At 51.9% G+C, this 22131-nt stretch overlaps 1 protein-coding gene across 1 annotated transcript in view; it reads left to right on the plus strand.

The window, feature by feature from the left end:
- Positions 1-2187, plus strand: part of NECTIN1 (nectin cell adhesion molecule 1) — a 57449-nt gene extending 55262 nt beyond the window's left edge. Inside the window, exon 6 of the mRNA XM_040976818.1 lies at positions 789-2187. Coding sequence (XP_040832752.1) covers positions 789-1336 — 548 coding nt within the window. The 3' untranslated portion in view covers positions 1337-2187. The remainder of the gene's footprint in view (positions 1-788) is intronic.
- Positions 2188-22131: the final 19944 nt, after the last annotated feature.

Here is a 22131-nt window from a genome sequence, read left to right on the forward strand (position 1 = left end):
TACCTTGCCCTACGGGGTGTCTGCTTGTAGTCCAGGCTATCAGCACTGCCAGGCCTCCACCTTTCACACTGCAGGGCCAAACCACAGCCAAGAGTCAAAGCCCTGGATTCTGGCACCTTGACCTCTGGTTGGCACTTGCAGGGTATCTGCTGGGCCAGTACCCAGGAACCTGTTTGCTTGTGTGTTGGGCAGAGGTAATCAGGCATGAACTGACCGGCCCTGGACTCTGGCTCTCTAAAGCCAAGGTGATGGTATGGCACAGAGAGACACGTGAGATGTTTGTACAGGCTTCACATGCAAGAGAAGCAGCACTGTATCACGGGCTCGGTGGCTGGGGGCAGGTATTAACCTTCCCGTGTCTGGCCTCCTTGTGTACAAAATAGAAGTGGTTAGCATCTCCCCACTTTCCAGGGTGGTGACAGCATATGGTGCCTGGTGGATGCTGTGCCTGAGCCCCAATACACCACAAAACAAGGTCCAGTAGGGCTGGCACCCCCTCCAAAAACAGCTGGGATGGAAGTCCCTGGTGCTATGGGTGCTGGCTCCTGCCTCTGTCCTCTTGCCTGTGTCATCTCAGTCATTGGTGCTGCTGCACAGTTGGTCTCCAGGGAGATGCCAAGGAGCCTCTGGAATGAGAACTGCTCAGTTTTGTCCTGGGCCCTTAGGCCCCACTTCCTGGCCTTTCCTGCCCCTTTTTTCCCACCCTCCTTTTTTTTTCCCCCCCGGCCTCCACCCTCCCATTCCTAGTGATGCTGACTCTGTCCCCTCCGTCTCTTTTCCTCTCCCAGAATTTCCCTACACCCCATCTCCTCCCGAGCATGGACGGCGTGCCGGCCAGATGCCCACGGCCATCATTGGGGGCGTGGCGGGGAGCGTCCTGCTGGTGCTGATTGTGGTCGGCGGGATCGTGGTAGCCCTACGGCGGCGCCGGCACACCTTCAAAGGCGACTACAGCACCAAGAAGCATGTGTATGGCAATGGCTACAGCAAGGCGGGTATCCCTCAGCACCACCCTCCCATGGCGCAGAACCTGCAGTACCCTGACGACTCTGATGATGAGAAGAAGGCTGGCCCACTGGGTGGCAGCAGCTATGAGGAAGAAGAGGAGGAGGAGGGCGGTGGAGGGAGTGAGCGCAAGGTGGGTGGCCCCCATCCCAAGTACGACGAGGATGCCAAGCGGCCCTACTTCACTGTGGATGAGGCTGAGGCCCGCCAGGATGGCTATGGGGACCGGACTCTGGGCTACCAGTATGACCCTGAACAGCTGGACTTGGCTGAGAACATGGTTTCTCAGAATGATGGGTCTTTCATTTCTAAGAAGGAGTGGTACGTGTAGCCCTCTTCCAGAACCTCTGTCTGTGCCCACTGCTTCCCAGCCCTACCCGCACGCCCCCTACCCTCCTCCCATCCTGCCCTCGTCCCCCACTCCTCCTGGAGCTCCACAGAGACTGGTCCCAGCTCCCAGCGAGCAGCCCAGTGCGGAGGACTTAGCTTTGGTTTAATCCCCACCTCTCCCCAGCCCTCCCCATGGTGTTGTGTTGACCGTGGCTTTGGTGTTTCTGTATTTCCCCTCTGAAGACCCCACCCACCCTCTGTGTAGGGAGCCCCTGTTCTCGTCTTGTGTTACCTGGATGCCCCTCCAAAGCTGCGGGAGCCATCCTTCCCCAACCCTCACCCCTGCCGCAACACTGGAATTTGTGTTTTCTTCTCTAGGGGTGCAGGGCTAAGAGGGCACCAGAGGAAGAGCCCTGCCCCAACCCCAAATGCTGCTCCTTCTCCTAAGGGAGAAGGACCCCTCTCTCCCCAACCACCATCAGCTGGCCCCAGTTTTGACAGCCAGTGCACATACAGGGTGGGGGGACTACTTATCTAGAGTCCCCAGGGGAGTCTCACTTTTTAGGAAGGGCCTAGGACCTTGAGGAGTGTGTTCACCTGATGAGGTTGATTTCACATCATGTATTTCTTGGCCTATGGGTAGTCCGGCTGGACCAGCTCTGGCATGTTACACTCTACTCCATTGCTCCCCTTCCCCCCAACTGGGGCTCCCCGTGGACCCTGTCCACACAGCCTCTGCCAGCTCATGCTCACATGCACCTGCAAATGCCTCACTCACTGTCAGAGCCTACAAACACTGCCCAAGGCCTGTCCTATGCTCTCCCTCTTCCCCACTGCCCAGCAGAGGATGGGGACAGCCTGGGGAAGCCTGCAGGAGCAGCAGGGTCTTCCCCGTGATCCTTCCACTCTAGGCTCTCAGGCCAGCCCAGCCTCTTTCTTCTTCCACCGTGGGCTTTTCTAGGATCTTTCCCCCTTAGCCATCAAGTGCTTGATTTTCTTGCAAAGTCAGGGCTGGGGTCCCAGTAGGGACTTTCTCTCTGACAGTAAGAGGCAGTATGTTCCACTGGGGTGGAAGGGTTTGCGGAGAGACCCATCATGAGGTCACAGGGCCTGGCAGAACTGTGATGGGTGGGAACAGCCAACGAAGGAGTAGCCTGGGGAAGCCCTCCTGTGAGTGAAGACGCCTCTGGGCTCCCGTCACACCCAGGCCTGGGCTTCCCTTGCAATGGAGTAGGAAAACTCCTCTCAGCACTCTCATCCTCCAGCTCAAAGTGCCTCACTTCCTCCCTCTGCCCCATCAGGCACCCTTGGCACTCTAGATGGGCATGCTTATGGGAAAGACCCTGGGATGGTAGAAACAGGCCCCAAGGCTCCTTACGCCTGCCCATTAGAGTCCTATCAACTCAGCCCAGGCCTTCAGGGGCTCTGGGGCACAGCAAGTATTAGGTGGCAGAAGGCAGGCACCATGCCCTATGGGCACTGGCCTTCCCTGCCCCAGGCTTCCTAAGGGAGCCACCAGGCCCTCCACCCTGCACCCTCCCTGGTGCTGCTATTGAACCCCACCCAGGCTCCATGTCCACCCTGGCCACCCTGGGCCCACTGGCAGAGCCACCCTGGCCCAGCCCTCACTGCCCGAGCCCAGCCCAGGCTGCCCAGTAGCCACGTAGCAGAAGTCTGAAGCCATGCCAGTCCTCGGTGGCTCTCTCCTCTTGGCATTGGGATGAGGCGCACTGCAGGGGTGGAATTGGGGGAGAAAATTCTGGGGTCTTCCTAGCCATGAGGCAGAGGGGAGCTATGTTGCTTCTTCCTTCTCCTTGCAGGAGATCTCATCATGGTACATCACAATCCCACCCTACCCCATGCCATTCTGACTCCTCCACTTCATCCCCTTGTCCCCAAGTGAGAGACAACCCCAGAGGCCTGCCTGACAGAGGCATATCCCTGTCCCCCTGAAACCACAAGGCTTATCCTCCTCTAGTGTCTCCCTTATCCTGCACTGCCACCCCTGTTCCTCCTTCTGTGATGGGCTTAGGAGGCTGGCACTCACCCAAAGCACTGAAACCTCCTTTAAGACAGCTCCACCTGCCCCACCCTCCACCCTGTCCCAAACAAAGCACAATTTATGGGGTCTAGGCAGCATGGGCCACGTGGGGAGACTCCTGCCTCGCTATAGCCCAGCCGACCAGGGCAGCTGCTGCTCTGAGCTGGGAGTGGGCAAGAGGCAAGGGTCAGTGCTTGGGCTTAGGGGCACTGGGTTTCCTGAACCAGTGCCCCCCTTGCTGCTGGGGCCATGGACAGCCTGCTGGCAGAGGGAGGCCTGGCCCGCTGGAGAGAGAGGACATTTGCTTCTCCTTCAGGCTCAGCAGGAGCTGAGCTGCTGCTTGGCAGGAAATGAAATAAACCTGGGATTTACAGTGCCAGGGCCTCCCGGGTTGTCATCCTGCCTTTCCTTGCCCCACCACCCCCTTCTTTCCTGGCAGATCTTAATCTTGTTGTAAGGGGCAACAGAACCGTCCTGGGTCCCCTGCACCAGAAGGACCTGATGATAGCAGCACCGAGTCAGTGAACATGGGCATACACGGGCGATCACCTTGGGCCCAGCACTTGTGCACGCGCATGCACACACACCCCCAGCAGCTGAGCACAGGCATGTACACGTATGCACGTACACACACACACACACACACACACACACGACTGGATAGACACTGAGCATAGGTACAGGCCCAGCAGAGAGGCTGATCCCTTGGGAGAAGCTGCATTAGCAGTGCTTGGGCTATCAGTGAGCCATCAGGTTCTGGGGCCTGGACACAGAGTGCCCACTGCACTGGTGTGGCTGTTTTCTTGCCATCCTCAAGGCAGAAGAACCAGGACTAACCAAGTCAATGGGCAGCCCTGCAGACACTAGCAGCCTCTTTCTCCTGGGAGGAGAGGGGCTGCTCCCAGACCTCTGGGGGTCCAGACAGAGCCTTCCCCACTCTCCCTGAAACCTGACTGCCAACACAAATCCTCTCCTGATGAGGGGCACATGGATCCCCACAGCCAAAGGGAGAGCCTCTCTGGGCCTGGCTGCCCCTGGCCCGCTTCCAAGGCCCGAGGGGAGCCCCTGCCCGACCCGGTGCTGCTGCTCTCCTGACCCCTGCTGTGAGGAATGGGACTCTTGGCTGAAAAAAAAAAGTTGATAATTCCTTTTTTTGTACAAATGCAACAAAATCCAGGAGAAGCTGCTCCCCCTACCCCACCTTTCCTCTACGTGCGAGTCTCCCCACCCTCCTTTGCTTCGGTTCCTCCATCACTGTTTTGTCTTTGGTCCTAGGGACAGCCCAGCAGATTCTCCTGGTTCTGACCCAGGGGGTGCTTGCCTCACCCCCTTTTACTTATGTAAAAAAATGGGTTGAAAAGTGTACTGAAGAAAAAATATGTACTTTTTTATAAATAAAGTGTTTAAAACAAACCTGTGGACTATGTGTCACTCCTCTGGTCGCCCCGCTGTGGCCCCTCCCCAGTGGGGCAGAAAGCAGAAGGAAAACACCACGTGCACCCTCATCCCTAGATGCTAGCTTCTGTGACTGGGACACAGACCTTGGGTGGGGACCTTGTACCCCCATCTTGTAGGGGTACACTCCTAAAGAGGTTTAGCTCAGGCTACCATGGAGTCCAAGATCCAATGGTGGGAGATCTCCAAAAGGAGCCCCGACAAGACCAGGGGCTTATAGTGGCTGGAAACTGTCCCCTGTACATTCCTTCTCCTCACTGTCCTTGCCATTTCCTCTCCCGAGTCTACAAGAAAACTAGCAATGTCCCACCGTATTGAACAGATCCTAAAGGACAGAGACCAGAGGGGAGCTTCACCAGAGGCTGAGACCCAGCCCCCATTCTCCCCTGGGGACTGGGTGGGGGAAGGATTGTGAGATCCTGGGTCAGCACCTCCTTCATCTCCTCCTCCCCACTCCAGCACCATCTGCTTCCCATCTCCTGTGCTGGAATGCAGGACAAATTGATCCCAGGGTGGAGTGGCAGGGGCTTTGGGGACTGCCTGCCCCCCAGCCTCCCTCAGTAGCATCTCTTTTCATTGAAATGCACACCACCCAGCCCCTGGAGGGAGGGGAAGCATGGTCAAAGCCCTCCTGCTGAATCGGGGGCCCAGCACGTACTTCACGCCAGAACTGAGCAGGATGGACAGGCAGGCGTGGACAGAATCGGCGTGGAAAAAGCAGCCGGCAGCTGTTGGCAGCTGGCTAAGGCGTCTCACTGGAGGAGCCAGCCTCCTGCACCCTACATAGGACTATACTGAGGTCTTGATAATCGAATGAGATGCAAATTGGTTGTTCAGATGGTCATTTCCTCAGTTTTCCAGGCTGTCCATTTATGTTAATTTTTAATGCATGCAGGCAATATATGCTTAATTACGTTATTAATATATTGGAAGAGAACAGCGGACAGATCGTTCTAATTGGCATTTAACTAGAGCGTTCCGGCAAATTAGCCAAGACTATCTCCGGCGGCGGAAGGAGGGCAAGCCAATTAGTCCCAAGCACGGCCTATCAGGGCGGAGCTTGGTGCTGGAGAAGCCACACCCCAGTGCCCCTGTGCCAAGCTCCCTTGCAACCTGTCTGAGCTGCTGAGAGTTTACGACCACCCTTGGCTTCATAGCTAAGCTACATTTAGGTAAAAAAAAGTCCTAATTAGATCATGACTTCTGCCCGGTCCCCCCGACCACTACTGCCTTCAGAGTAGAAGGCCCGAAGTCTGGTGGCTTAGGAGCAGCACCTGCCTGAGTAGTTCAAGGGCCACCTGGCCTGAGCCCACCTTGCTGATGGGTCGCAAATTCAGATACCACAACAGCAGGCTCCTCACAGGGGATTCTAGGATCTTTCCATTCCAGTCACCCTACTCCTTGGGGTTGTATATAATTAAGGAAATGAACTCAATAAATAGAATCATTTATTAGCTCCTGCATTCATTTACTCGGATCACATTTTGGTCTGTGGGGCTAAAACATGCGCAGCTTAGAGATTCACACCTTGGGTCCCTGTTCTCAATTCTGAGCCCAGGGATGCCAGATTACAAAAAGCCAGCACCGTTTTGGCAACGGGGACTTTGCGTGTAAATAGCTGTTGAAAGACAGGGCTGGAGAAGCTAGTTTTGTTTTGAAGAACATTCTACCTGGGCCTTGAAGACTGTGCCACAGTTCTGCATACAGAGACATATTATAAGGGTTTCAGCCTGGCTTCTGAGGCCAGCACTGTGGTGTGGCAGGTAAATCTGCCCCTTGTGACACCAGCATTCCATATGAGCACTGCTTCATGTTCCAGCTGCTCCACTTCTGATGCAGCTTCCTGCTAATGTGCCTTGGAAAACCAGCAGATGGTGGTGCAAGTACTTGGATCCTTGTACTCACTTGGGAGACCTGGAAGAAGCTCCTGGCTTCAGCCTTGTTCAACCCTGGTCCTTGCAGCCATTTGGAAAGCGAACCAATGGATGGAAGATTTCTCTCTTTCAAATAAATATTCTTTTTTTTAAAAAAGGAACTTATCATCCTGTGCTAATCGTTCTATGAGAGGCCATCCTAGTCCAATACTCACTGCACAAAGAGAGTGGACATCCTCGGAGGAAGCTAATGCTTAGCCTGGTGCACCTGTGAAAGCGTGAGCTGAGCTGAGAGTGAGGAGCAATGCTGGGGAAGGTGTGGCAGCAATCCAATCCTTATAGGGTACTTGGTCTCGTATCAGCTTCATCTACCAGGAAGCAGCCAGGACACTCGTCTGGGGCTGCAGGAGCCATATCTGATGCTCAGTGAAGCCCCTGGGGCAGATAATGTTCATCCAGGAAGCTGAGACGATTAAAAAAGAATGAGAAGGTCGGGGCCTGATGCAATGGCTCAATGGCTAAATCCTTGCCTTGCGTGCGCCCATCCCATATGGATGCCAGTTTGTGTTCCAGCTGGTCCTCTTCCTATCCAGCTCCCTGCTAGTGGCCTGGGAAAGAAGTCAAGAACGGCCCAAAGCCTTGGGACCCTGCACCCGTGTAGGAAACCCGGAGGAAACTTCTGGCTTCTGGCTTCAGGTCAGCTCAGCTCTGGCTGTTGTGGCTACTTGGGGAGTGAACCAGCGGACAGAAGACCTTTTTGTTTCTCCTTCTCTCTATAAATTTGCCTTTCTAATCAAAATAAACCTTATTTTAAAATGGGGAGGTCATGAATTGGAAAGAACACTAGAGAAATTCTCTCTGAAGGCTTAAGGGGAGCACTGGCCAGACCCAGCCATGTTACCAGGGCCGCATCACCCCAGGGCTGAATAAATCTAAGAGCAGCCCTGGCACTCTGCCTGATGCTGGATCCTGTAGCCTCCAACCCCGATTTTCTTCCTTGGTTTATAGGCTTAACAGCAGAGCCCAGCCAAGTGCTACTCTCTCCCATCCAGATCATCAGTTCCCAGATGGCCTCCAAAGGCACTGGCCTTGCGCCTCCCTCCTCTCTACCCACCAGTGTCCACTAGCACACCCACTTCATGCCCTGGGGCCTTAGTCAAGCCAGCCTCCCCTCCAATCCAGGTCATCCTGCGCCTATGTGGTAGGCTCCGTGGATCACAAGGAACTGAACCCAGGATATATAACAGACTCAGCAGAGAGCTGAAAGATCGAGTCCCACTCCAAACCTGTAGGGAAGAGCCTCTGGACCTTTGATAGGTGCCCAGTAAGTGTTAATGAGCAGCTAGATTCAGAACAGGACATGGAGGCAGGGCCATCTCAGGTATCTGGCACTAGAGAGGCAGATCCTGATAGGAGTGTGGGACTGAAGGTGTGGATAGCTGGGCGATTGCGCAAGTTCATGCATGTAGGACTTGTGTGCCAATATACCAGTTAGGGTCCTCAGTCATTGTCAGTTCTCTTCATTATCATCATCATCTCTGAGATGGGACCCTGGAGTGCAGAGCAGACCACTACCTGGAGGCCAATCAGGAGTCTGGACAGAGCCACCCCTGTGGTGCTCAGGAAGCAGAAGTTCTAGTTCTAGGCCGTTTGTGGTCCCTTGGTCTCTGGGCACCTGCCACATGGGAAAGTGGGATTCTGAAGGTAACGCCCAGACAGGAATTGATGGGCTCCTGAGAAGGCAGGCTCTTGCTCAGTTCTACCAACATGGGAAAAGTACATGGGCTCCTGGAAGGAAGGAGACAGCTCCCTTAGAGTCTGTTTGGCAATGACCTGTGTCCTAGAAGCCCCCACTCTACCTTGGTACTGTATCTGGAGATCCCTAATGATCAAGGACTTTGTGGGAATGACTGAGTCAGACACAAGCCATGGGTATCTCCCAACCTGACCTCCTCCTCATGCCCCTGTCTCCCTGAGCTCCTTTGTGTTTTACAACACTTCTGGAAGCCCCTAGAGATCTGCCATGACCTGCACAGCAAGAAGAGGTAGCAAATCACAAGCCCAGCAAGGTGCCTCTGGCACTTGGCTATAGGCCACTTAAGGCCAGAGGTCAAATGGCACTTGTTCCCAGCATCCAGCCCAGAGCTGGTACATGCTGGGTGCTCAGTTGATCAAAGGACGAGTCAGCAGGGCCTTGCAGGTGGCATTGTCACTCAGTCTCGCTGACATGCCCCAGGTCTGCCCTTCTGCATAAAGTTTCTCTCCCATGAGTGTCACCAGCCAGCTTTTCCAGAACTGCCCTTTAGCTCCCAGGAGAAGGTTCCTCCTTGCCGAACCACTCTGTTGCGTGTGTTAACCCCACAGTGCCTTTGTCAGGCTGTGTAGTGATGCAGCTGTTAGGAACCTGCACTTTGGAGTCTGGCACACCTGCATTCTCCCCTTACTCAGTAGCTATGGGAAAGCATCAACAACAGTGGCCAGCACAGCAAGTACCCAACCAACACCAGACAAGCCCTATGGGGTGCCAGTAACCATGGTGTGTCATCAGTTGTAACAAATTTTGTTGTCCTGGAATGGAACTTGTTAAAAAATGTGTATTGATTTATTTGAAAGCCAAAGAAAGAAAGAGGGAGAGAGAGAATCCCTCTGCTGCCTCACTCCCTAAATGCCTGCAGGGCTCCAGGGCTGGGTCAGAATGAAACCAGGAGCCTAGAACTTAATCTAGATGTCCTGCATGGGTAGCAGGGACCCAACCACTTGAACCATCATTGCTGCTTCTTAGGGTGTGCAGAATCAGAAGCAGAGTTTATGGGCCCGGCGCAGTGGCGCAAGTGGTTAAGGTCCTGCCTTGCACGCCCAGGATCCCATATGGGCGCCAGTTCTAGTCCCGGCAGCCCCGCTTCCCTTCCAGCTCCCTGCCTGTGGCCCAGGAAAGCAGTCAAGGACAGCCCAAAGCTTTGGGAACCTGCACCTGCGTGGGAGACCCAGAAGAGGCTCCTGGCTTCGGATCGGCATAGCATTGGCCGTTGCGCTCACTTGGGGAGCAAATCACCGGACGGAAGATCTTCCTCTCTGTCTCTCCTCTCTGTATATCTGCCTTTCCAAAAAAAAAAAATAAATAAATAAAAATAAATCTTTAAAAAAAATTAAAAAGCGGAGTTTAGACCCAAACCCAGGCGCTCAGATGTGGGATATGTGTCTTCACTGCCATGTTGAACACTCAACCCTGCCATGGACATTGTCAACAGAAGAAGCCATGTGTGTGAGGGCAAGAAGCCCAGAAACCACTGTACCTGCTGCTCAACTCTCCTAGGGATCTAAAATGGCTCTAAAAATAAAGTCTATTTAAAAATATTTATTTATTTATTTATTTATTTGAAAAGCAGAATTACAGAAATAGAAGGTGGGATTGCGGGGAGTGGGGTCCGTTGGTTCATTCCCCAAATGGCTGTAATGGCCAGGGCTGAGCCAGGCCAGGACCGAGAGTCAGGAACTCCATCCAGGGCCCAAGAACTTGGGGCACCTTCCATGCTTCATCCAAGCACATCAGCAGGGAGCTGATCAGAAATGACACAGTGGGGATTCCACCCTGTACCATAGAGGCTGCTGGCATTGCACGTGGTTCCCTAACAGTAGAGACACCATGCAGCCCCTCAGCCTGTGTTACTTCAGGTGTTCCTGAAAAAGCCACATTGCCATGTCCCTTCATTCTGAGGACCAGGAGCAAACTCCTGCTCCATGGAATAGGGCTCATCATTGTGTGTCCCCACTTGTCCCACTGTGTCCTCCCTGACCCTGGCCTTCTCTCTTTTGCATGGTGGGCACAGACTACCCAGCTGACCTTAAAGGTGGACAAGGAACACAATGGAGCTTGATTGTGGTGGTGACATTTCTGGCTGGGTGGATGGAGGGGTGGACATTTGAGTGGACAGGTCACCCTTGAGTCAGTCTCATGTCAGTCAGTCCCATCCAGCTCCCTGCTTGTGGCCTGGGAAAGCAGTCCAGGATGGCCCGAAGCTTTGGGACCCTTCACCCATGTGGGAAACCTGGAAGAAGTTCCTGGATCCTGGCTTCAGATCAGCATAGCATCGGCCATTGCGTTCACTTGGAGAGTGAATCATCGTACAGAAGATCTTTCTCACTGTCTCTCCGCCTCTCTGTATATCTGACTTTGTAATAAAAATAAATAAACCTTAAAAAAAAAAAAGACCCAGTACAATAGCTCAATGGCTAAATCCCTATCTTGCAAGTGCCAAGATTCCACATGGGCACCAGTTCATGTCCCGGCTGCTCTACTTCTCATCTACATCCCTAAGTGCCCTGGGAAAGCAGAGGAGGAGAGTCCAAGTTCTTGGGTCCCTGAACCCATATGGGAGATCTGGAAGAAGCTCTTGGCTTCTGACTTCAGATCAGCTCAGCTCTGGCGCATTGGGGCCACTTGGGGAGTGAACCAGTGGATTGAAGATCTTTCTGTCTCTCTACCTCTTTGTAAATCTAATATGCTTTTCCAGTAAAAATAATTTTTTTTTTAAAATGCTACTGAAAGGAAAGAGACAGGGATTACAGTCCAATGACCTTGATTCCATTCCTGGCTCCATTGCATGTGTCGGCCTCAGGTGAGCTGCTTGTCTGGCTTCTGCTTGATGCCTCCACCTGTGCGAACAGGCTGCTAGCATGAATAGAGAAGCCCCCAAATAGGATAAATTCGTTTGTTTTTTTTTTTAAGATTTATTTTTATTATTTTTTTAATTGGAAAGGTGGATATACAGAGAGGAAAGACAGAGAGGAAGATCTTCCATCCGATGATTCACTCCCCAAGTGAGCGCAACGGCCAATGCTATGCCGATCCGAAGCCAGGAGCCTCTTCCGGGTCTCCCACACGGGTGCAGGGTCCCAAAGCTTTGGGCCGTCCTTGACTGCTTTCCCGGGCCACATGCAGGGAGCTGGAAGGGAAGCGGGGCTGCCGGGATAGAACCGGCGCCCATATGGGATCCTGGGCGTGCAAGGCAAGGACCTTAACCACTTGCGCCACTGCGCCGGGCCCAAATTCATTTGTTTTTAAAGATTTGTTTGATTTTTATTGGAAAGTCAGATATACAGAAAGAAGGAGAAACAGAAAAATGTCCACTGGTTCACTCCCCAAGCAGCTACAGCAGCCAGAGCTGAGCCAATCCGAAGCCAGGGCCAGAAGACTTTTCCAGGTCTCCCACATGGGTGCAGGACCCCAAGGCTTTGGACATCCTTGACTGCTTTCTCAGACCACAAGAAGGGAGCTGGAAGTGAAGTGGAGCAGCTGGGATTAGAACCAGCATCCATATGGGATCCCTGTGTGTACAACGAGAGGACTTCAGCTACTAGGCTATCATGCTGGGCCCAGGTAAAGTCATTTGCAAAGCAAATAAAAGTGGTGCCTACATCAGCTGGCTGCTGTCCCAGGTTTAAAAGAAAATACTCTCCTTATGTTTTGTTTTTGAAAATTTATTTATTTTTACTGGAAAGGCAGATTTACAGACAGAAGGAGAGACAGAAAGATCTTTCATCACTGGTTCACTCCTCAAATGGCTGCAAGGGCTGGAGCTGAGCCGATCTGAGGATGGGAACCAGGAACCTTGTTTGGGTCTCCCATGTTGGTGCAGGGCCCAAGGACCTGAGCCATCTTCTGCTGCTCCCAGGCTGGATGGAAAGGAGAGCAGTCAGGGCATGAACCAGTGCCCATATGGGTTGTCAGCACTTGTAGGTAGAGGATTAGCCTGTTGAGCTACCATGCCAGCAAACCTCCCTCCCCCTCCACTCCACCAAACAATCCCCTTAGACAGGACTGAGCACCACCCTTGGGGCAGGCTGAGTGCCCATGGGGTCTGCCTAACATAGTGTCTTTTATCACCTTTCTCTTTCTGCTGTGGAAATGTCAGGTATGAGGACAATGGCCAAGTTCCAATGGGACCCCAGCTATGTGCCATCCTGTCTGTGTGGCAGCCTCTTCCTGATTTGCACCGTGTCCCACAGCCATCCAGGTCTTAGTTCATTCGTGCAGTGCATACCTAAGACTGGGCTGTGTATGAAGAACAGAAGTTTATTGCTGACAGTTCTGGCAGCTAGCAAATCCAAGGTCCCACTGAATGCTTCTGTGCAGGCCTGGCTTCTTCCATTCAGTGTGGCAGGCATCTGTCGGATGCACCTGGGAAGCTGGTTTCCAATTTTCTGGGTCTTTCCCCTTGTGTGGGTAGCCATGGTATATCCCCTATCCATGGCAGATGTGTGAGTCATCTCTAGTTTGGGTCAAGTATGCTGCAGACACTGTTGTCTGTAACTTGTGTGGGGGTTTGGGGGAGGGGGTGCCTCTGAGCAATGGAATGAAGCCTAGCATAGGGGTCAGACCAAGCTGTGGCACCTTAGCAGTGTACGTGAGTTCTGGAGTGCTGCAGCCTGCCTATGCCATCATCATCCATTGTTTCTGTGTCCGCTGGCAGAGGCACCGTAGTGCTGTGTGACGTTTATTTGCGTTTCCCTGACGGCTACAGATGCCAAGCTCTTTTTCAGAGGACTTTCTGAAATTTGGGGTTTGGAAGGGGTCCCAGCCCATTATCAGGAGGAGGAATTGCTGTCTCTCCAGCCCCACTGGGATCCTCCCAGGACAGATCCCCATTCTGGAGGCCCAGGAGACACTGGAGAGGCTGGAATGGCATAGGGAAAGCCCAAGGAGGAGAGAGATGCTGAGTGCTCTGGAGGTTCCCAGTGGAGCAGAAAGGATGGATGAGTGATCAGAAAATAGTGACTTGCAACACAGAGGGGGCTAGCAGGTGCCATGGTAATAGCACTAGGTGGATAGTCCTGGAAAAACTTACTCTACTCTGATCCTCACAGCTAGTAGCCATTGTCCTCTTGAGGAGCAGCCTGCTCCTACTGCACTTCCAAGCCATGCAGATTTCCTGGGGGTTCACCAGAGTGGCAAGAACAGTGAACCACCTCCATGGGGGTCTTCAGCAGTAACTGTAATGGATGAAGGAGGACACCAACATTGAGGACCAGACTATATGCAGTGGTTAGGGATCATGCTTGGAAAAGGCCTGGCCTGGAATTCTGACGACTGGACTCTTCACTGAAATTAAGGACCTTTGTCCCCAAATCCCAGGATACAGCAGACTCCTCATGTAGAGCTAGGAGCCTGGGATACGGGAGCTCCTGGGATGCCCTGACATTGGTGGGCCACATACCCCACAGCCTTGTCTCCTGGTCTCTGGAGTCAAGGTGGTGGGGGGCAGCTACCAGATGAGTGGGAGCAGGAGAAGGGGTGAAACTATTCCAGTCAAGCCATCCACCAGTGAAAACCTCCACCCCTCCCCCTAGCTTTTCCTTCCTTTGCAGAGTGGATCATCTGCCCTGCTAATGGAGCAAACCATCTGAGCCTACCTGAGAAGGGTGCAGAGAAGGAAGGGGCCCCCTCAAGGGGAATCATGGTGGAACTAGGCTCTCATGTGTCTGCTGACCACCCCTTTGAGAAGTGCAGCAGAAGGCTGGCCCTCAAGAGGACAATGTCTACTAGCTGTCTTCAGGGTTTCCCCCAGAGCAATGGCCACTCATCCTAAAAAGATTCGGGATTTTAATCTATGGAAAGTGTACCCGGCGTGGTCGCGCAAGTGGTTAAGGTCCTTGCCTTGCACGCCCAGGATCCCATATGGACGCCGGTTCTATCCCGGCCGCTCCACTTCCTTCCAGCTCCCTGCCTGTGGCCCAGGGAAGCATTCCCAAGGACGGCCCAAAGGCATTGGGACCCTGCACCCGTGTTGGGAGACCCGGAAAAGGCACCTGGCTTCGATCGGCATAGCATTGGCCGTTGCGCCACTTGGGTAGTGAATCATCGATTTAATATCTTCCTCTCTGTCTCTCCTCTCTGTATATCCACCTTTCCAATAAAAAACATAATAAAAATAAATCTTTAAAAAAAAAAAAGGAAAGTGTAGGGTAATAGGATGAGGCTCTTTGAAAAGATACCCCCATGCTCTGGTGAGAACAGAAGCCTCCTACCCCAGCCAATAGGTCTGGACTTTGTTGCCGACTCTGTTGAAGACAGCACCAAGATCCCCCAATGGATCTCCAAAACCTCCTACCTCCTCTGGGCGATTCCAGCCCACCACCTTGCCCAAACCATGTTCCCTTCCACAGTGTGGGCTCTGTGGATGGCCTGTTCTGTGCTCTATTCTTCTGTCCCGGCAGCTCAACATGTGTGAATGCTAAGCAGGAATTTGAGAATGGCAATCTTTCTGTCCCTTGGGTCATGTAGGGGAGTGCTTTCAGGGCCCCCTCCATCAGATACCAAAATCATTTTGTACAAAATGGTATAGAACCTATATGATCCCCCTTCATCTCTGGGTTACTTAGAATACTTTATACAAGTAAATGCCATGTAATTAGTTGTTATAATGTATTGCTTAGGGAATAAAGACGGGTGAAAAAAATGTATGTGTTCAGTGCAAATTTTTTCAGAAAGATTTTCAACCTTGAATCCAAGAATATGGAAGGCTGACTGTTCAGGCCCCATTAGAACCAAGTAGAACCTCAGAGATCACTCTGCCTAAACCCTCAGATGGGGAAATTAAAGCCCAGGAGCCCCACATGTCCTTACATTTATAGAACATTTGGAAATTTCAAAGTAGCTCAAGATATTTTAATCATAGCTAACACTTACAGTATCACTAAGTACCAGGCACTGTGCAAAGTGCTTTATAATAGTAAATCCTTAGCTTAGTCCTAGGAGGCAAGTGTTATTATTATTATCATCATCATCATCACTATTACAGTCTGCAAGACAGAGAGCTGGACTTCAAACCAAGGCAGCCTGGACTCAGAGGCCATGCCTCTAACTGTCGTACCTTCCTGCCCCTTGCCTGCTACCATAGACTCAGGGACATGGCGTACCTGGTATCAGGGTGGGCAGAGACCCTGGATTCAGGGGTCTATACCTGCCTTGCTCTGGAAGGGACACTAGGCCTGATGCAAGTTTTGGTTCACCCACAGCAGGTTGCCCAGGTGGTGCATAACCCTAGCTTGTGGGAGACTATGCATGGGAGACCCAGACCCATGTGGGTCTCCCATGCATAACCATGCTCGCCATCAAACTGAGTCACCAGAGGCAGGCAGGGCTTAAAGGAGAAACTTCCTGGAGAAGATGGTATCAGGAGGATTTTGTCCAGCGGAAGTGAGCTGGGAAATTTTCAGAGTACAGAACAGTGCATAGGAGCAGGAACTAACTGCTGGGTGACTACATGCAGCAAGCCAGGACTAGAATGTGGGCGGCAGGAAGGAGACCTTGACACTAGGTCTGTTTCAAAAACCCCTGGGGAGGCAAGCCAGACATGAGTCTGCCCAGCCCCCTGTAGCTGCTCATTAACCTGAGGCTTAAGGGTGTTTAAGGTCTTGCCCAAGGTCACCGGGCAGTGATTAGCAGACAGAGAACTTGGACCCAGGGCCTCTGATGCTGAGTCAGGTGCTCTTCATACCATATGGAACCTTCCTCTAACAGGGAACAAACACTGCTGGTCACCTACTGAGGTGCCAAACAGCCATGGCTTGAGGCCCCAATACCTGAATGAACCCAGTTTTTGAGTCCCACATGCCCAACTTCAGGAGCCATTTACAATAGCTTGACAATTTGAAGCAAGTAATGCATAGTGGACACAACCACGCTTCCTTCAAGGGCTGCAGTGGGGCCAGGGAGACAGGCCTCTAGCTTTCTCTTAAAAAATGTTGCTTATTTATTTGGGAGAGTTAGAGATAGATAGATAGATAGATAGATAGATAGATAGATAGATAGATAGATAGATAGATAGATAGAATCTTCCATCTACTGGTTCACTCCTCAAAATCTGCATAGCCTTAGCTCGACCAAGTCAAAGCCAAGAGCCAGGAGCTTTATCCAGGTCTCCGTCATGGATGCAGGGAAGCAAGCATTTGGGCTGTCTTCTGTTTTCCCAGGTGTGTTAGCAAGGAGCTGGATAGAAAGCAGAGCAGCCAGGAATAAGCCAATGCCCACATGGGATACCAGTGTCACAGGTGATGGCTTACCACACCACAGTGCCAGTCCCATCTCTTCTTGAGATTGTTTCCCCTCAACTGGAGAGAAGTAAAAAATGAACTAAATATCTCTGAAGCTCCCCTTGGTGTTGCCCATAAGAACTTGCTAGAACTAAACCTACCCTCTCTTCATCCCCTCCCCAGATATGTTCAGGTCCTGAAATTCCTCAAGATTTCTTGAGTCTCTAAGCCCCACCCCTCCCCCTTTATGTGTTCCAAGACAACACATAAAGACACATAAAGTTATAACACATAAAGTGTTGGAAGCAGAATTCCTCCATTGAATCACATTACATGTGTGTGCACAGAGCTAATCCCTTCTCATTGCAATGAATCGGGCTACACCGAGGTTACTCCCAACGTGTTCTTAAAAAAAAAAAGATTTATTTTTATTGGAAAGTCAGATATACAGAGAGGAGCAGAGATGAAAAGCAAGATCTTCTGTCTGCTGATTCATTCCCCAAGTGACCACAACAGCCGGAGCTGAGCCGACTTGGAGCCAGGAACCAGGAACTTCTGGGTCTCCCATGCAGGGCCCTGCATGATACCCTAGTGGCTAAAGTCCTCACCTTGCATGGGCTAGAATCTGATATGGACACTGGTTCTGAGCCCAGTTGCCCCAATTCCCACCCAGCTCCTCGCTTGTGGCCTGGGGAAAGCAGTCGAGCATGAATGTGTTCTGGATGTGGAAGACTTTGCCACCAGGACCTGAGGCCACAGAAGATGAACAGCTCCTCTCTGCTGTCCCAGTTTTCTCCTCTGCATAATGGTGACACTGGTCCTTGTAGTGCCTCCTCCCTAAGATTAGAGCAAAGATGCCAGGAGGCCAGGAAAAGCCCCATGGAATGGCTAATTTCATCAGTAGAAGTAGGTTCTCCATGAACTTGGCCATTCTGTGTTTATGTACCTACCACTTTTCCTTACGTGCATGGGAACAATTCCTTTGGAAAAGTGCTCATCTTGTGCCAGATGAAATTCTGCTCCACCCACAGAGTTTGCTGGAATCAACTGACAGGTTCACAATAACAGGGGAAGGGCACAGAGTCAGGCATATGCATAGGACATCACAGGAATGACTTGTACATGCAGCCAGTGGGATGTGGATGCTTGTGGACTGTCTTCAGTGGGAAGTGGGGTACAGGCTATTTCAGAGAGGAGTAAATAATGCACCGGGAACATGGCTGGACACCAAAACTAGACAATGGCCCAGGAAGCACTAGCCTGGGCTCTGGATGTAAGGTAATTTTTCCTGTAATGAGATGGCAGGGCGGTGGACACAGGACAACCGTGGTCCTTCTGGAAGAGCCTTGCTTAGACAATGAGGGTTTAGAGACAGACCCTACAGGTGCTGAGGTACACACCTCGGTCCATTGGCAGCTCAGGCTGGTGAGGGTGAGAAGTGGGGTTTGGGGATCCCTAAAGCCAGAAACAGTGGGTCCAGGGAAAAGCTTGAAATATTTAGACACACAGTCTCAGCCCAGAGTGCCCCTCAAATCATCTGGGGGTGGAGGTTCCAACGCATGGGTGGGTGAGGGACTCCGTGAGCACCCACTAAGACAGGAAGGAAATGATGGGACGTCCAAAACAGGGGGCAGGGTCTCAGAAGACAGGGGCAGAGTATGTGATGGGTGGGTCAAGGCCAGTGGGCTGCTGCCCCTCCCCATTGAGTATCAGCTTCCCTGTACCTCCACCCACCTGCCCAGCCAGCTCCAGCTCAACCCTCACCCAGTGGGGTGAAGCTGCAGGGCAGAGTCCCCAACTGGGAGATAGCTCCCTCCCCCCCAGGAATGTGCATGAAATCCCTATAACTGTCTCCAGCTGGGCCTGACCTTGGAGGGGCTCCTTGGAAACCCTCTCTTCCTCCTCATAATGAAAACTCAAGGTGTGAAGGGCTGGGGTCAGGGCTGGAAAAGTATTTTAGTGAGAGGAGACAGCACAGGCAGAGCAGAGAGTGACGGTCCCCAGCCTTTCACACAGGGAGCCACAGTGACTCATGCCTACACAGACACAGACACACGTGGGCACATGCATATATACAGACATAAACACACTTGGGCACAGACACATACACAGAGAGACACACATAAAAACATATGCACAGACATGTATCTTTGTAAACATGCATTGACACACATGCACACACACATAGGGCACATGCACATACAAATGTGCACATACATACATATTCATAAACACATAGACACATATACACCTATATGTACACAAATGTACACATATACAATATATACATGCAGACACTCATACAATTCACACACATACATGCACAATATGTCTACAGACACCTACACATACACATTTGTAGACACAGAACACATCTATACACATATGAATGCACACACTATGTACATACATATGCACTATACATACAATGCCCACACACATGTACACATACACACCCCTTGTCTTGACGCCCACACAGGCTTAACAAGCAAAAGCTTGTGGATCATGACAGTGAGGGGAAAAAGGCAGCAGAGGGTAGGGGTGAGAGAAGCCAACAGGCTAAGAGCAAGAGCCCAGCCCTGGCTGCCAAGCGGATTTCTTATATTGTAGCCAGGCACCTGCCTATGAAAAGCTATGTGCCAGGGTCTGGATGTGGCACCAGCTTGCTTCCACCTGAAGACCATCCTGTTGTCATTCCCATATTGCAGTTGAGCACATAGAGGCTCTCACAGCATATTTCGGCTTGCCCAGGGCTACACAGCCAAAGTCACAAACTCTAGGCTGTTCCCTTCCTTTGCAGATGAACTAAGAAACTGAGGCAACCCAGGGCATGAAAACAGAGCCATGTGGGACCCTCGCCCAGGCCACACAGGGTCATGCATTCACAATCAGGGCACCTGGGTTCTCACCTCCCCTCCATCACCAATGAATGATGTGACCTTGAACATCTTGCTAACAACCCTGCCGGTGGAGGAAAAGGAATGAGGTCATCAAATAAGATAGTTTAAGCCAAAACCCATGTAAGAGGTCATTGATAGTCTGCCATCAATGTGCCAGCTCAGGTGAAGAAGCTAAGCATCCCGGGAGGGCAGAAGCACCATCATCGTCGTTGTCGTCATCATTATCATCAGCATCACTCCATCACCATCATTACCACCGTCACCACCACCACCCACTGCATCACCATCGCCATTGATTTTCATGTACTGAGTAGCTAATAACAAAAATAGCAACCATTTATTACACATTGACTGCATGCCAGGCTTCGTGCTAAGCACTCTCCATAATAGATGTCAGCTCCAGGCAAATGATTTGCAAATCAGGAGGAAGGGAAGGGGGCTCAAAGCCTCAGAAGGGGGAAAGATCTGAGAAAGTGGTCTCAAGTGCCCTCTGCTGAGTTCAAGACCACAGCAAATTCTGTGCTTCAAATAAGAGACCAATGTACAGTTCACCCAGGCTGGAGGTGGGGGCTAGGAGTCCGCCCCAGGGATGAGGGATGAGGGACAAGCCAGGCACCCATCAGTTCCAGCCTAGACAGAAGGTAACACAAAGGATCTAGCCTCCTAGCCCTGCAGCCCAAAAGAAGGAGAGTGCTGAATCCGACAGTGTGAGACAATAAGTCACTGGCTACAATGGTCAAGAAAAGAGCTCAGTTCTGGCCTTTTGATGGTTCCTTCTTCCTGGATCAGAGGAAAGTGCCTGCAAGTGCCCCCTGCTGTGTGGGCTGAACTGGGGAGGAACCAGGATTGTACACTCCTGGGCAAGGGAAGAGAACACACCCAAGTGTGGTGGTGCAGCAGCCTGTCCTGTGGGGCAGGACCCATGAGGACAGAGCTACAATGAGACTCAGAAGGAGACAGAAAGAACAGGAATGCACAGAAAACACAGTGATGCCCATGATGGAAGGGAAACCACTGAGACTGGCTGCCAGGCTCTGGAGCAGGCCAAAGAGCTTGGCATGGAGGCTAAGACCATGGACTGCCAGGAAGTACCAGTCGCTGAACCTCAAGTCCTGAGGTCAAACAACACCTTCTGGCTCCTGTCAGGACAGAATCTTCCTAACCATGCAATTCCGAATTCTGCTCCTGCAGGTGGGCTCCCATGTAACAACCAGGTTAAAATGAGTGCCCTGCCTGGTGCTTGGTGAGAGGTGGGGTGTGGCAGTGCCACTGCAGGACTAACTCAGTTCATCCAGGCAAGAGAGAGAATTGGTCCAGACCACCCTGCTTCCAGCCCTTGCCTCTGGCCAGCACCAGCCTTGTGGGCTTGGGGATCAGCTGAGTGACCCTGACTCCCAGATACCCCTGTCCACATAGTAAAATCTACCCCTCCTCTAGCCATTCCTACCTCTAGGCACCAAGTTCAAGTCTCTAGCCTGCTCAAAGGTAACAAAGGTTTGGCCTGCACCACAGGACCTGTACAAAGGCCCACCAGCTCTGACATCCTCCTGGACATGAGGCCCAAGTACTGCCCTGAGAGTGGCAGCATCACTAGCCCCAGGCTGGGGCAGGAGGAGAGAGGGCAGGACTGTGACCTATGGATAAAATCAAGATCCTTCAGCCTGCACTGTCCTCTACTCAACCCCATCCGACACCTGTCTCATCCCATCTCCCCTTGCACTCCACCTTCCAGTCAGATCCAATACCTGGAACTTCTTCTTTCTTTTCCTGGGACCTCCTACCAGGCGTTCAGAACCCTGCTCAATGTGACAGACTGGAAAACCAGGCGTGATGTTACCATGCCATAGACAAGAGAACTAAGGCTCGACAGAGCCACAAGGGTGCTGGCCAGAAGCCGCTGTGAGCAGGAAAGGTGCAGAGGGGAGCTGTAGTGAAGCAGCCAAGAGGAGACACCCTCATAACATTTCAGGATAAAAGAGAAACTTCAACCTGGTCCACCAGAGTTCTTCCAGCTGTGGTTGCCCTGGCTGTGCAACTCTGGTCAGCCAGCTTTTTTTTCTAGATTTATGTATTTTTATTGGAAAGTCAGATTTACAGAGAGAAGAAGAGACAGAAAGATCTTCTCTCCACTGGTTCACTCCCCAAGCAGCTGCACTGGATGGAGCTGAACTGATTCAAAGCCAGGAGTGAGGAACTTTCTCCAGGTTTCCCTCCGGGGTGCAGGCTCCCATGGCTTTGGGCCATCCTCTACCACTTTCCCAGGACATGAGCAGGGTGCTGGATGGGAAGTGGAGCAGCTGGGATATGAACTGGCATCCATATGGGTTCCCTGCAGATGCAAGGTGAGGATTTAGCCACTAGATTATCAAGCTGGGCCAAGGTTAGCCAACTTGACTTCTCTGAGCTTTCTCCAGAGTATAAGGCACAAGGCTGAGCTTCCTTTGTTGTTCCAATGCACAATGTCCCTCGTACAATGTTCACAGCTCTCTGAGGC

The sequence above is a fragment of the Ochotona curzoniae genome, unplaced genomic scaffold (genome assembly GCF_017591425.1).
Source record: "Ochotona curzoniae isolate NIBS_2020 unplaced genomic scaffold, NIBS_Ocur_1.0 contig_2723, whole genome shotgun sequence".
Lineage (NCBI taxonomy): Eukaryota > Metazoa > Chordata > Mammalia > Lagomorpha > Ochotonidae > Ochotona > Ochotona curzoniae.